Below are 16,497 nucleotides of genomic sequence, written 5' to 3' on the forward strand. Positions count from 1 at the left end.
TACAATTAGTAGGAGTGAGTAAGTCCCTTCTCTGGAACTGTCATGACATATTTACAAAAATATAATCTAGTGTAGTAGATATTTAACCAATTTAAGGAGCCAAAGATGATTTGAGAGGGGGAAAAGAAATTAAATGATACAAAGCACACATGAAAACTGTTATTAAATATACCAGATTCAAATGTAGATAAGTGCCATAAGTGGAAAATATTATTTGTGTATTCACAGTTAATAGAGAAAGTCGATTTGTTTCTTTTCAAGCACTGTTTAGAGTATAACCTGCATAGTAGGCATCCTTCAGTCTCAAGAGACTATAATAACGTGCTCTGGAATAGAGGTCTTGGAACCGCATCTAGTATGGTTGAGAAGGCCAATTCGAGAGTGGCAATCCCTTCCACCTGCATAAAGCAATAACTGCAGCAGCTTAAATGTAAATGTTATAGATCTGTGAAAGCTACAGATCCCAGTTGGGCTAGACTGAAAGGGAGGCAGACAATAAAATCAACTACTGCAGAATGTTACAGCTGAATTCTAGTTTTGGTGGTTCCAAACACGGCTTTTGTTGCAGAACTGCTGAGTCTCAATCATGGAGTTAGCAGGTGGTTTGATGTCATTACCTCCTGTTAATCATCCTTCTATGTTTCTCCTCACTACCTTTTTTCTTACCTAGTAAAAGAAGGGAAAGATGGAATAGCTATACAATACCTTTGATTGATTGTATTAGGAACCATGTGTCTGCAAGTACCGTGGCAAGTTGACAGTACCTTTTCTCCCTTTAAATATACGAAGTTTGTTGCTTTTGAATAGGACCGATTACACAATTGTTACTTAGCGAACAATGTGAATGCTATTAGTTATTTAGAACCAGTAGGAGTCAATTTATTTTCAGGTCAACAGGTACATTGTCAGAACAATTCTCAATAAATTTTGTTGAAGAGATGATTAAATCCTGAGAAAAAAGCATTATTGACATAGCCACGGAAGGTAATGTATTTTTAAAGCTAAAAATACCAATGTGTATAAACATTTTGAGAAGAAAAAAAAATTAAGCATTTGGATGTTGACAACTCTAGTCCTTAAAAGGAGAAGAGGGAAAATGTTCTTCTTGTCTCAAATTGAAATGAAAAATTAAAAATCAAATTTTATTGTTTACCTCAGTATAAAAATACAGTACAATATGATGGAGCAAGGCATTTACCAAGAACATTCAGCAAGTGAGAAAATGTTGAACACAAAACGCTTCAATATGTTTCTTTGATTTCATTAGTAAAATAACTAAATACATGTACACAAATGGAAAAACATTTGTCTAAATCAGTGGTCCCCAACTTTGGGTCCCAGATGTTCTTGGATGAAAACTCCCAGAAATCCTGGCTAGCACAGCTAGTGGTGACGCCTTCCAGGAGTTCTTCAGGGAGTTTTCGCCCAAGATCATTTGGGGACCCAAGGTTGGGAACCACTGGTCTAAATGAACCAGAGAGGACCCACATACACAAATAGACACGTTTGGATATCCAATATTCCTCATGCTGGTTGTTAAGCAAATAGGAGATCAAGTCTATCATATCAGATTAACTAGTTGAGCATATTTGGCTTGTTGAGACCCACATATACGGCTCAGTTTAGGCAGCCCGATACCCTTTACATTTTGGACTAAAATCCCCTTTGGGTCCATTAAGCATAAAATACAATGGGAGTGATAGCCCAAAATATCAGAAGGCCTGGTTACCTATCCTTGCTACAGTTTATATTGAACAATAAAAGGGATATTCTATACTACAATCTTTAATATTTTGAAATTCTTCAAGAAACTAGACAATTTAGTTGTAAGTATATTTATGATGACAGTAAAAGAGAGTATTTTGTAAGGCTAACATCATCATTATAAACCACATACCAGCCTTTTCCTCATATAGAAAAATGCATTTCATGAAGAATTAAACTCCACTGGATGCTAATTTGTCAGTGCTGAAGTATGTGCTAGTTAGTTGAAGATTATTAACATTCCTTCTCTTATAAATAGGTATTTCAATGTAAACAAGAAGACATAATTCTATATTTTCTTTCACTGTGAGAAAATGAGACAGTATTTGTTTTAACAAGTTATCAATAGGAAAAACATTTTTTCAGTGCAGCTACAATTCCTCATCTGAAAAAAAATAAGAAAGATGAAGATCCATATCTAATTTTTGACTCAGAACCTATATAAAACTGTTCTCCAATGTATTATAATTCATCACCAAGATGTTTTTTCTTGAAAGCATCGCCTGTTAACTTCTCTTGGGCTTCCTTCATTCCCTGGATGACTGCAACATTAAGTACAAGAGATAATTAGTACTTGGTTCTGTTCTGTTTACATAAATGTGCAAAGCAATAATATTAACAGGTTATGTAAATTATTCGAAGAAATGTACACACAAACAATAATATAAAGGTCCTCTGTACAAAAAATGTTTATTTCCTTTCATGATGCCTGCTTTCCTAGAAGCATTTGCACTTCCATTATAACTCATACTCTTATTTTATCCATTGCTGTATAAATGTCTGTCTACTGAAGCTATATCTTTTGCATCTGAAGAAGTGGGCTGCAGTCCGTGAAAGCTTTTGTCAAGTGTTAAAGTTGCCATAGAACTCTTTGTTGTCTTTGGTATAACAGACTAACATGGCTACCTCCTAGGGCAGGGAGGACTTTTCTCTATGTTCACTTCTTCCCCTTTCCCCCCAGCTACAGATTCAAAATAAGAATAGACCTGCCAAAACTGCTCTCATTTGCTAAGAGAGAATTTGTGATCCAGAGTATAAGAGGAGTAGGAAACAAAAAACTGAGAATGGCAGATTAGAAGAGGGTGTCAAATTTTATCTTCCTGGGCTCCATGATCACTGCAGATGGAGACAGCAGCCCTGAAATTAAAAGACGCCTTCTTCTTGGGAGGAAAGCGATGACAAATCTTGACCGCATCTTGAAAAGCAGAGACATCACCTTGCCAACAAAAGTCCGAATAGTCAAAGCTATGGTTTTTCCTGTCGTGATGTATGGAAGTGAGAGCTGGACCATAAAGAAAGCTGACCGCCGAAGAATTGATGCCTTTGAATTGTGGTGCTGGAGGAGGCTCTTGAGAATCCCCTGGACTGCAAGGAGAACAAACCTATCAGTTCTAAAGGAAATCAACCCTGAGTGCTCACTGGAAGGACAGATCCTGAAGCTGAGGCTCCAGTACTTTGGCCATCTCATGAGAAGAAAAGAGTCCTTGGAAAAAACCTTGATGTTAGGAAGGTGTGATGGCAAGAGGAGAAGGGGACGACCGAGGATGAGATGGCTGGACAGTGTCTGCGAAGCAACCAACATGAACCTGACACAACTCCGGGAGGCAGTAGAAGACAGGAGGGCCTGGCGTGCTCTGGTCCATGGGGTCACGAAGAGTCGGACACGACTAAACGACTAAACACACACACACACATTGAGGGGTGTGGCTTTTTCTTTGAGACTCTTTGATCCAAACTCTGTTTCTGGCACAATCTGAGTTCTGTTTGTTTGTTCTTTACCTGGTGGTTTCTCTTTCTTCTTCCTAATGATACTATGTGCTTTAGTCTATGATTCCTGACAGAAGCAAGTCACTCCGATAGCTACACAGTTTTCTAAATCAGTAAGTAGCTCTAAAGAGCTACCACATAAGAACATCCCTGCTGGATCAGGCCAAGGACCCATCTAGTCCATCTTCCTGTATCTCACAGTGGCCCCACCAGATGCCTCTGGGAGCACACAAGACAACTAGATACCTGTCTTCTGATACCCCTCCCCTGCATCTGGCATTTTGAACTACCTTCCTTTGAAGCCTGGAGATTATACATTCCCATCATGGCTTGTAACCTGCAATGGATTTTTCCTCCAGAAATCTGTCCAATCCCTTTTTAAAGGCATCTAAGCCAGATGCCATCACCACATCGTGTGGCAAGGAGTTTCACAGACTGTGAAGAAATATTTTCTTTTGTCTGTTCTCACTCTCCCAACACTCAATCTGAGCGGATGTCCCCTGGTTCTGGTATTGCGTGAGACGGAAAAGCCCACCTAGATCAGGAGTGGACAACTCTGCCTTCCCAATGTGTTTGGATTACAATTCCCATCAGCTCTAGCCAGCAAGACCATGGCAAGAGATCATGGGAATTGCAGCCTAGAAACATCTGGAGAACCAGAAGTGCTTATTCCTATCAGGAATTTGGGGGGGGGGGGGAACAATTTAGTGGGACAGCCAGTACGTAGGACATGGTTGTAAGGGGTTATTTGCTTTTCTGTTATCGATTCAGAGCTTGTTAGAGTTCCTACTCCAGTCCTCTGAAGATGCCGGCCACAGAGACTGGCGAAACGTCAGGAAGAACAACCTTCAGAACACGGCCAAAGAGCCCGAAAAACCCACAACAACCATCAGATCCTGTCCATGAAAGCCTTTGAGAATAAACTCAGTATTGTTAGAAACACTAGAAACTGAGAAGACACAACCTATAAATACAGTTTAATCCACCTAACGCAGAATTTTTTTTTCGTACAAGATTAGAGAGTTATAAAACACAAGTGCACTTGCAGCAGCCTTGTGTCAGATGTTGCCAGAGATAAACAGAAAAGAATAGTACGATATTTTTGCAAATGCTTTCCCAGCCTATTCAACTTAGTGGATATCTCTGACATGGTTCATATTAGGCTGAAAAACACCCCACAAGTGGACTGAATCTAAGACATCAACTTACTGTGCAGTTTGCACATACCTTGTTCAGCATTAGTATAGAAATACTTGTAGCTGGGGTTTCCTCTCTCATTTATGATCTCTGGATGCACCTTTCCACTGGGATCTATAAAAAAGGGAACAATTAAAATAGCTATTTAATGGGAATCTTGTGCTGGATCCAATTCCATTAATGGATTGTCTTCTATTTATGGATATAGGGAAATTATGACCTTGCACCCTCAAAATCTGCTCCAGAGAGCTGGAAACCTCTCCAGACCAGGTTTTTGAGCAACAAAGAGGGCTGTGAGGAGAGAGGAAGAGAGTAAAAGAAAATCTCATTGTACTTTTAAGGTGTTGCATTTGAATCAGTGTATCCCTCCAAAAGGCCTTTTTTTCCCTTTCACCCACCCATAAAAAGAATTCTGGGAATGTAACCACCATCAGGGCTAAATGCTTCATCCTTGGGTTCCTCTTCATCCTGCAAGTAAGAGATAAGGTAAAGGAACATATTAATATGACTTCCATATGCATCTCTCTTAATAATTCACAATAGGTCAGTAGTACAGCATGTAAGAGGCCCTTAGGTTCAATCTCTAGTATCTCCAGGTATGTTGTTGTTATGTGCCGTCAGTCGGAATCAACTTACAGCAATGCTTATAGGTAACTGAGATGTTTAAGGTGTGGTTAAATTCCACACATCCCAATGAGGCTCTATGGATGAGTAGCAATTTAAACCCAGGTCGGCTGAGTCCTAGACCATCACTCTATCCATTACACCACACTGGGTATCCATATTTCCAGGTATAGCTGAGAAAAACTCTTCTCTGAAATCCTGGAGGCCTGCTGCTAGTCAGAGCAGACTGGACAAAGTTAGACGAACCAGCAGTATAACAGTCTACCTATGTTCCTGAAATACCTTTTAGATAATTCTAGTTACAACAAGTGAAACTCCTTGAAAAGAGTATCAAACCGTAGCAATGGCTTATATTTTTAATAGTATTTGTGAAATTATAGTTTTAGGACATAATATAGTTATAGTAATATAGTTTTAGGACAATTGTTCATACAAAATTTTAAGAGCGTTCAGCAAGAAATAATGAACAAATTAATGAAGAGTTTTCTTTTTATCCTGAAAGATAAATATTATTTGGCAGCTATTTTTTGTTATCTATATAAATTATCCTAGAAAAAGCACTGAAAGGAAGATTTCAGAAACAAATATTCAATTTCTGTATCACAGAAGCTATCTGAAACTCACCTCAAGGTTCACCATCACAAAATTATGGGCAAGCTCTGATATTTCCTTTGATTCAGCAAACTTTGGTTTTAAAGCTAAGGGAAATATAAAAAGGAAAAAAGTCAGAAGAGTAAGGAAGTACAAGCACGTACATACATACTTGGTCATAGGATTGGATCTGGACTAAGCTGGTCAAAGTTAGAGCCCACTTAAGCAATGTGGAAGTTCCCAGGACTCCAGTGGAAACTATGTCTACAATCCTATATACGCTTTAAATGTGTCCAAACTAGACGGGACATAATTGTTAATTTGATATACAGTGGAGCCTTGCAAGACGAGCGCTTCATTTAACGAAGAAATCGCATAACGAAGAAGTTTTTGTAATCACGAAAGCAATCGCAAAATGATGTTTCCTATGGGTTTTTTTCGCTTTGTGATGATCGGTTACCTGCTTCGCTAACCGATTATCGCAAAACGAAGATTTTCGCACAGCTGATCGGCAGTTTCAAAATGGCTGTTGGGTAAAAAAAAAATGGCCTCCCGCTGTTTTCTGGGACAGATTTCTCGCGGCAAGGGCAGCAAAAATGGCCGCGGTATGGAGGATCTTCACTGGACGGTGAGTTTCAAGCCCATAGGAACACATTAATCAGGGTTTAATGCATTTCTATGGGCTTTTAAAAATCGCTTTACGATGTTTTCGTTCTACAGCGATTTCGCTGGAACGAATTAACATTGTAATGCGAGGCACCACTGTACATTGTTTCTAAAGCATCACATTGTTTGTAAATACAAAGGACCAAAAGGGGCTAAGGCTGCGATCATATACTTGTTATCCAAGAGTAAGTCACACTAAACTCAACACGGTTTAGTTCTGAGTAGACATGGATAGGGCTACATTGTACTTCAGTCCTGTTGGAAACCCTTTAGTCAAAACTTAGCTCTTCCTTTACCTTTCCTAGGGACTTAACTTTACAAATGTAAGTAAAATATGTTATGTTGTTTAGTCGTTAAGTTGTGTCCGACTCCTTGTGACCCCATGGACCAGAGCACGCCAGGCCCTCCTGTCTTCCACTGCCTCCCGGAGCTTGGTCAAATTCATGTTGGTAGCTTCGATGACATTATCCAACCATCCTGTCGTCCCTTCTCCTCTTGCCTTCACACTTTCCCAACATCAGGGTCTTTTCCAGGGAGTCTTCTCTTCTCATGAGATGGCCAAAGTATTGGAGCCTCAGCTTCAGGATCTGTCCTTCCAGTGAGCACTCAGGGTTGATTTCCTTCAGAATGGATAGGTTTGTTCTCTTTGCAGTCCAAGGGACTCTCAAGAGTCTCCTCCAGCACCACAATTCAAAAGCATCAATTCTTTGGCTGTCCGCCTTCTTTATGGTCCAGCTCTCACTTCCATGTATCACTACTGGAAAAACCATAGCTTTGACTATGCGGACCTTTGTCAGCAAGGTGACGTTTCTGCTTTTTAAGATGCTGTCTAGGTTTGTCATCGCTTTCCTCCAAAGAAGCAGGTGTCTTTTAATTTCATGGCTGGTGTCACCATCTGCATTGATCATGGAGCCCAAGACAGTAAAATCTGTCACTGCCTCCATATTTTTCCCCTTCTGTTTGCCAGGAGTTGAGGAGACCAGTGGCCATGATCTTAGTTTTTTGATGTTGGGCTTCAGACCTTTTTTTTTTTTTTTTTTTTTTTGCTGTCTCCTCTTTCACTCTAAGAGGTTCTTTAATTCCTCCTCACTTTCTGCCATCAGAGTGGAATCATCTGCATATCTGAGGCTGTTGATATTTCTTCCGGCAATCTTAATTCCGGTTTGGGATTCATCCAGTCCAGCCTTTCACATGATCTATTCTGCATATAAGTGAAATAAGCAGGGAGACTATAGACAGCATTGTCGTACTCCTTTCCAGTTCTTCCATATCCAGCTCTAACTGTTGCTTCCTGTCCCACATATAGATTTCTCAGGTGGTAGATAAGATGGTCAGACACTCCCATTTCTCTAAGAACTTGCCATAGTTTGTTGTGGTCCTCACAGTCAAAGGCTTTTGAATAGTCAACGAAGCAGAAGTAGATGTTTTTCTGGAACTCTTTGGCTTTCTCCAAAATCCAGCACATGATAGCAGTTTGGTCTCTAGTTCCTCTGCCCCTTCGAAATCCAGCTTGTACTTCTGGGAGTTCTCAGTCCACATAATGCTGAAGCCCGCCTTGTAGGATTTTGAGCATCACCTGGCTAGCGTGTGAAATGAGTGCAATTGTACGGTAGTTGGAGCATTTTTTGGCATTGCCCTTCTTTGGGATTGGGAGGTAGACTGATCTTTTCCAATCCTCTGGCCACTGCTGAGTTTTCCAAACCTGCTGGCATATTGAGTGTAGCACCTTAACAGTGTCATCTTTTAAGATTTTAAATAGTTCGACTAGTATACCATCACCTCCACTGGCCTTGTTGTTAGCTATGCTTTCTAAGGCCCACTTGACTTCACTCTCCAAGATGTCTGGCTCAAGGTCAGCAACCACACTACCTGGGTTGTCTGAGAGATCCAAATCTTTCTGGTTTAATTCCAATGTGTATTCTTGCCACCTCTCCTTGATGTCTTCTACTTCCGTTAGGTCCCTACCATTTTTGTCCTTTATCATGTCCATCTTTGTACTAAATGTTCCCTTAATATCTCCAATTTTCTTGAACAGATCTCTGGTTTTTCCCTTTCTATTTCCCCCCCTCTATTTCTTTGCATTGTTCATTTAAGAAGGCCCTCTTGTCTCTCCTTGCTATTCTTTGGAAGTCTGCATTCCATTTTCTTTAACTTTCCCTATCTCCCTTGCATTTTGTTTCCCTTCCCTTCTCTCCTATTTGTAAGGCCTCATTGGACAGCCACTTTGCTTTCTTGCATTTCCTTTTCTTTGGGATGGTTTTTGTTGCTGCCTCCTGTATAATGTTACGAGCCTCTATCCAAAGTTCTTCAGGCACTCTGTCTACCAAATCTAGTTCCTTAAATCTATATTACATCCAAAATAAACAAAACGTGGACACACACACAAGCAAAGCTGACCAATACATGCTCAATACTTCGTCTTCTTTGTTTTTATGTGATTTAATAAAACAAATGATTACTTCTAATCTAGAAATATATGATTTCAATTCATTGGGCAATTATACTCATGCTTAGAGTAATATTATTCTATTAGAGCAATATTAGTGTAATATTATTCAATATTATGATATGCAATGAGCCAGGTTGAAGTGACTATCTACAGAGCCAGGAGCTGGGAATTTGAATCCCCACTGTGCCTCCCTGGAGAAAGGCCAACCAAAATCACACAGAAGATGTGTGACTGATGATAGATGTCCTCCTATCTGTACAGCCTTGCACATGCTGCACAAACTGTCACCAGAAGAAGGGACTAGTAAACCACTTCAGAGTACTTTATACCTAGAAAACCCTGTGGTTATTACCAACATGACTACACACAATCATCATTGTTATTATTGTATGCAACAGTTCACATATACACTCATTTACTACCCACAGCCTTATTTTGTTTCCACAGTAAGTGTAGCCTTAAGAGTTAACATTTGAAAGCAACACACACATTCTCTGAAATAATTGCAATAGTGTTTTCTTTTACTCATTTTACATAACCAGTTAAAGATGTGGAAATGCTGTTAAAGAAGATTTATCTTACCTTTACAAGCACCACACCAGGATTTGTGAATGATTATCATGAGAGGCAACCCACTAAAAAAAAGAAAGAGATTGAAACACAATATTAATGTGCCCTAATAGGGCATATTAGGCTGCAGTCTGAAGCACACTTACTAGGGAGCAATCCCTAGAAAACACAGCGAAGAACTACTCTGAAGTAAACTTGCATTGGATTGCCTTGTAAAGCAAAACTACTATATATGGTGTATTTTATAGAAAGAAAGACCTTCCGCTTAGCTCCATGTTTCAACTAATATGTCTTACTCATTTGTACACTATAGAATACTTGCTCCCAAGGCAAAAACAAAGTCCCACATATCTGAGGCTTATTTTCATGTTAAGAACTTGGGTCCAACAATCTGTTTCCTTATTTGCTATATCACTCACAAAATCTAGTCTGGAGACCAGACGCACTGGAGCAAGATAGAACAAGGCAGCCATACAGGTTTCTGTAGCAAGGATGAACAAACAGCAGTATAAAATGAACACTTTTAAAAAACAGGGTTTCAGATTGTGGAAGCATATTTTGGGGTCCAAGTCAGTGGGGTCAAAATTAGTCAGAGATTAATTTTAGATAGTTAACACCCAGGTTGAGCTGAAATAAGATCCTGTCACTGTAGCAATCCACCTATTGTGCTGAAAATTAAGAAGTCGGAATATTGCTCGCTCGCTCTCCATCCCATCAGCAGATTCTGTAGCCAGCATTTTCAACTTAGCGGTAATTTTAGAACAATTTATAATGAGGTGGGTCTCCTTACACAAAGTCATCTCTCACACACCATGCCATTTCATATTAAAAAATAAAACAAAACAAAACTGTGCCATAAATCTTATGTAGTCAACTAACACTGACTGGTTCTACTAGTATAAGTCAACATTTACATAATCATTTTCTATTACATAATCATAGGCATCCTTCAGTCTCGAGAGACTATGGTAACATGCTCTAAATCGAGGAGTGTCCTCTCCAGAGCATGAAGCCCGGGTAAGGTAATATGGAGGATAGGCTGTTACCCAAGCAGCAGATCCCCCCTCCACATTGCTGAAATGGTCCAATGGAAAGGCAAGAGCCAATACAACTGGTTCCAGCAATGTCGCAGGAATTGGCAGAACGACATGAACTGTCTTCAGGACTCCAGCTCCGGATTTTGCCTCGAGGTTAACTCCTGAAGCCTTTTCCATGAGTGGATATAGCCACAAGGCAGTGGAGGTTTGAAATTGGAGTTTTCTTTCTCCTAGATGGGTTGCCTTCCATGGCTGACGAGCCCCACCTACCCATCCATAACATAAAATCCATAACAATACAGGCATTTTGGCCTCTTTGAAGAAACAGTTGCATCATATATACGTTGCCAAACTCATAAGAAATCACTTGTACATTTTGATAGGAGACACTCTTTGATTACTCAGCATTTTTCCTCCTACCATCCACTATGAAGATAGCAAAGGAACAACTAAATTATGAGATCTGAATATTATTCTCCCAAAAAGTACCTAGCCACATAAGTTTCATCTGTAATATGCCAGCCCTCTTCCTTCTGCCATTATCAATACTGCATTATTCCAATGAAATTCTTCAAAGCAAAACACCATTACAAAACTCATCCACAGGTGGAGCCTGAGAAGCAGATCTAAATGAATCACTATCTTTAACAGTAGCACATACAGTGGTGCCCTGCTAGATGCTTACCCCGTTAAATGACGAAATTGCTTGACAATGCCTTTTTTGCAATCACTATAACGATTGCAAAATGATGTTTCTTATGGGTTTTTTTTACTTTACGATTCGGTCCCTGCTTCGGGAACCGTTTTTTCGCTGGACGACGATTTAACACAGCTGATCGGCAGTTCACAAAATGGCTCCCCGCTGTTTTCCAGACCTATTTCCGCAAGACAGGGATCGCAAAATGGTCGCCCTATGGAGGACCTTCGCTGGACAAGCAGGTATTTCCCCCATTGGAATGCATTAGCTAGTTTTCAATGCATTCCAATTGGGTTTTTATTTTTGCATGATGACAATTTCGCTGTACAGCGATTTTAACAGAATGCTTTATCGTCGTCATGCGGGGCACCACTTCCTTGCAATTTTTTTTGTTTAGCAAAACTGGAATTACTTCAACAGTTGCACTAAGTCAGCATGCTCCATTGTATCAGAGGGAAGGAAACTTGCTTGCTAGACATAGTTTAAACTGGAAGGTGTGTGCAGATCTAAGAGACATGCATATAGAATTAAAGAAAAGGCATCGGTGAACACATACTTAGCCTAGGACTTTGTTTTTAATTTAAAGCAAGCTGAGCTCATAGTTCTTTTGATGCTAAAGACTACTCCTGGTCACCTTTGCTTTCAGCCGACTCCCTGGGTGTAACCCGATCATTTTACTGCTGTTGTTAACTAGAAGTCGATCAATTGTAAATCACCCGGACATCAACTAAACATTCCCGTCTACCTTCTCTGCACTGAAGAAGTGAACATGATGAGGAGATAATCTCCCATTTGAGCCTTGCTGTGAATTCTATAAAACTGAGCAGGTTTAATGGGAAAGCATTAGCTTGAAAATATCAGACCTGTACATTTTCCCCCTATAATCCAAAACATTACCTCAGATGAAATGAAGTCTAACTTGTTTAATCTACTTCTAGAAGAGCAACCTGCAGGATCATTCAGAATTTACACGTAAGTAGTATTCTAACCCATTATGACATTTTTGAGAGGTGTGGAAAACATCCAAGAAAAAAGGGCTAGTCATAATCTTAAAAGCTACACTCCAGTGCCTTTGTATGGACAAGCACCTATGAAGCAGTTTCACATACTATCTGGCTGCTCTGCTTCCTTCTTAGCACAATGATATCCGAAGCAGCTCACATATACACTCTTTATTTATCCTGCCTCTTCCTATATCACCAGTTTTACCCACAACATAATGCTGCTATAAATTGCTGAGCCCAGACGAAGTAGAAAAGTGCCAGCTAGAAGTGCAAGTGGGTTATAGGAAAGCTGTAGCAGCTGCCACTGCCTCCACATTTCATAACTATGCTAGTAAAAGGTGATGGGGGGGTTAATTGTTTATTGAAAGGTTTTTAAGTGCTGATTGGAAGAGGAAACCTTTAATTATCTCCAAATTGCAAGCCTCTAACCCATGTTTCTCTCCCCTGGGAAGCAAGCAATCTCTTCTTTGTTATTTAAATAGCCTTTTCAAACTTTTATTATTCAAACGGATCTTGCTATTTCTGGTTCCATAAGAACCAAATGTAAAATGCACAGTCCTCAAAGCTGATTTAAATTTATTCTATAACGAAGTAAACTTAATCTCCAATTAATTTTAATTAATCTATAATTTAGTCTCAGTGGATTTTGGAAGAAAATTGTGATATCTTTAATGCACTAAAATTAACCTTTTATAATAATAATTACTGAAGTCTGAGTGGGATTGCTAATATTAATACTAATAATATTCATTAGAACTGTATATAATAATTTGCATATATATAAACACAGACAAATACACATAAATAACATAATAGTACCGCTAAATTAGGCCTGATGAAAATTACAGCATTATCATACCATATAGCTAGAATAGTTATGCATAACATTACAAGTCTATTGTACAATATACCTAGCAGCTGCTTCCTTTTTCCCATCTTCTAGTGTCCTCCAGTGAATATGATCTCCAAAACCTTGGAAGGAAAGAGTGGATATATATGCATCAGTTGAAACATTAATCACAGCAGACAAAATAATTCCCCATAATTGAACACATACAGTGAAATTAAGAATATTAATCATAGATAATATTCCTCAGAACATCCTCATGTCTCCATGGCACCCACAGCAATTATTCTGGAGCAGGAATTTACAGTCTATCAATCTCTTTGGAACTGTGTCACTGAAAACCTTCTGCCTATCTGAATGTTCTCTGCAGATACATTGTTGTCAGGTTTTCAGCGGATGAAAACATGTGCACAACGCCTTGTCATGTGCATAAAAGCTTTACCAAAAACAATCCTCTACACATCTACTCAGAAATAGCTCAGTAAAGATATCAATCCAACTTGCAGCTACTGCCAAAAAAAAAAAAAAAAAAAAAGAAAGAAAGAAAGAAAGAAAAGAAAAGAAAAAGAAGGAAATCTCCACATTGGCATAAGCAGAAAAGTGGATTTAAAAATAAATCTGCTATTATCCTACTGCTTTCTTACACAGAACTGTCTGGAATCCTGGATACATCTCTGGTCATCACTCTTGACAAAGGCTATAGTAAATTGCAAAAGGGCAACCAGAATAATCAAGGGACTTGGAAGACTTCCCCGTTACATTGGAATAATGTTTAGCTTCAGGGGGAAAAGACCAGTACAGAGAAAGATTTATACAGTATTCTATATGTTATGAATAAAATACAAAGGAAACACTTTCTTCCCTCTCCTATTAAAACTAGAACTGGAATCATCTGATGGGAAATTCCAAAATACTTTTTCACACTGCAGTGCACACTGCACATAGTCTTGGTCTTTCCCCCCCAAGCTAAACTAGACCTGATGTACGTTTTTCTCATAGGGAAGTATTCTTCCCTGGATCACTTAAACTGTAACCACTTGGACTGCAGAATTGATTATCCCAAGATGCTGTGATGGCTGCCATCTTGAATGCTTTTAGAAGAAATTGGAAAAAATGTGTTGAGGATGAGGCTATAAATGACCATCCATTGTCATAATTACCTCCAGAATGACTTACTATTTCTAGGGAACATGAGCAAAACAGTACTAGTACACTCATGTCCTACTTATGGACTTGCCACTGACAACTCACTTCCCACTCTGTGAAAAAAAAATGCAGGACTAGATAGAATTTTGGTCTGATTCAGTACAGATCAAATAATTGCCACTGGTTTTAACTGGATGTATTCGCAAAAATGAACATAATCTATTGTCGCTTTTTAAGCAGACTTAGCCAGTGTAACATTTGTACAAAAAAAGAAAAAAAGTAGTTATCCAAAATGGTGCCTAGTAGAGTTCTGCTCAAGGTGGAAGAGGGTGAGATACATTTGTAGGCTCTTGTGCCTCTCAGAAGCTCTTCAGAAGGGCTGAGAAGGATGCCTCCAGAACACAGCATGAGAGGACTCACTCAAAACTCTTCAGAGCAGCATGACACTGGTGCTTTCTACTGATTCCAGGGTCTTTCATAAACAGAATTTTGTTCCTAAACAGCCAACCAGGATTCAACTCATTAAACTGTTTATTACCATCACAGTCAATTTTGGTTTGTGAACACTTGCACATTAATATTATAGAAAAAAAATAGAAAACTTATTAAACACACATACAGTAATGAGTAGTTAAGTTCTTACTTCCCACTTTCAACCTATAAACATCTATTCTTTGCTAGGTAACTGGAAAACAAGTTGCACTACACAAAGAACAAAATTACCCTAGTATACTCAAGATATTGAAAGAGGGCCTGATTACAGTTATCATATAAAAATGACATACATTTAAAAAAAAATAGGGCATAGATTCCATTTCCATAAAGCAGCATTTCCCAACTTGGAGCCCTCTAGATGTGGTGGACTACAAATCCCAGAATCTCCTAGCCAGTTGCTTACTGGGGATTGTAGTTAAAAGGCTGAGAAAGGCTGCTAGCAAGATAGCTTATTGTGAAATAAAGGACAACTCCAAATGACAAAGTCTAAGCCATTATAATGTAGCAACAGGTGTAAACTGTGTCTATGAAATCCAGGCATCCCCAGTTCTACAACATAAGGGACTTTTCCATTTCAGGACCGAATTCACTTGGTAGGAAATCCTTTTCTCTCTCTCTTTTAACTCTCTACCAGGGGACTGTCATAAGACAGACACATTTCTCTCCCCAGAGGTCTCAACTGCTTGCTTGTACAGGGCTTTTGAAAATTCATCCCAAGGCTGCCTACACAAGCCCATGTTTCTTATCAGAAGAAAATCTCGTTCAGTCCAATGTAGCATCCAAGTGGGCATAAGGTTATCATTTGCATAAAAAGGGGGGAGAATAAGATAAGATGGTTGCCTTACAAAACTTTGGAGTAAGCGAGCCCTCCAAATACAGTATTTATTTATTTATTTGATTTATACCCCGCCTATCTGGACCGATGGACCACTCTAGGCGGTGTAAGTTTTCAAAGGTGAACCGAAATGTACACTTAATTACCTTTACTAACAGAAAAACACAGTTGCCTTTAAAATTACATGGTAAGGAAATTCAATTTTAACTTACCTTATGCAATAGTTATGAATGAAACTGATCATGGGGGAGGGGAAGAGGGGTTTGTATTAATTTTGTGCGTGTGCAAGGTCTATACGTACTTTTGCAAACCCCATCCCGTGTCTCTTAGGCATTTCTTTCATTATTCAGAACCAGCTCTTGGCCTAGGGGAAACTGCTGTCTCCCGAAGCTGATCATTATCGCTCCGACAGATAGCAGGGAAACTTAAGACGGTAAAAAATACATTCACAAACAAACATCTTTACAAATAACACTATCCGACCCTCGATACGGAACCGCCGGCATTTATTTATACATTTTTCGCAAGGAACAGTCGCTTCTAATAGGAAAAGAGGGAGAAAAGCAGATGCCTAACCCTTTCCCAACGCTTCTCCAGAAGAAGCTGCCAGGAACAACTGGCAAATGAAGTAAAGGAAGAAAACGGACAGCGCTGCCAGCTGAGCCTTCATGATTCCAGCCAAAATCTGCGTCGAATGATCACTCCAATCAGCCCAGCAAACCCGTAAGTATCTGATTAATCCAAGTCAGGTTTTTCTATTTTTTTTTTGTTATTTCAGAGGAAGTGATGTTATCGGACGGATATGGGA

At 39.3% G+C, this 16,497-nt stretch overlaps 1 protein-coding gene across 2 annotated transcripts; it reads right to left on the bottom strand.

Annotated features, from left to right (window-relative positions):
- Nucleotides 1-1,115: 1,115 nt before the first annotated feature.
- Nucleotides 1,116-16,491, bottom strand: TXNDC12 (thioredoxin domain containing 12). 2 transcript variants are annotated; one of them, XM_020788139.3, is made up of 7 exons: nt 16,266-16,491; nt 13,278-13,338; nt 9,641-9,693; nt 5,977-6,050; nt 5,127-5,196; nt 4,759-4,842; nt 1,116-2,306 (listed from the first exon to the last, which is right to left on the bottom strand). In XM_020788139.3, exons 1-7 carry the CDS (start codon nt 16,357-16,359, stop codon nt 2,227-2,229), a joined length of 516 nt encoding a protein of 171 aa, XP_020643798.3. In that variant the 5' UTR covers nt 16,360-16,491; the 3' UTR covers nt 1,116-2,226. The 2 variants fall into 2 exon arrangements, with proteins under 2 accessions (XP_020643798.3, XP_020643799.3); XM_020788140.3 differs by having other exon boundaries at nt 5,157-5,196; nt 16,266-16,487.
- Between the last annotated feature and the right edge of the window lie 6 nt (nt 16,492-16,497).

Source organism: Pogona vitticeps, chromosome 4 (assembly GCF_051106095.1).
Source record: "Pogona vitticeps strain Pit_001003342236 chromosome 4, PviZW2.1, whole genome shotgun sequence".
Taxonomy (NCBI): domain Eukaryota; kingdom Metazoa; phylum Chordata; class Lepidosauria; order Squamata; family Agamidae; genus Pogona; species Pogona vitticeps.

Coding starts and splice junctions, on each gene's coding strand:
- TXNDC12 (XM_020788139.3), bottom strand. CDS start 16,359: ATGAAGGCTCAGCTGGCAGCGCTGTCCGTTTTCTTCCTTTACTTCATT. Junction 13,339..16,265: donor TGGAGAAGCGTTGGGAAAGG/GTTAGGCATCTG, acceptor TTTCCTTCCAAG/GTTTTGGAGATCATATTCAC. Junction 5,197..5,976: donor TTGTGATGGTGAACCTTGAG/GTGAGTTTCAGA, acceptor TCTTACTTGCAG/GATGAAGAGGAACCCAAGGA.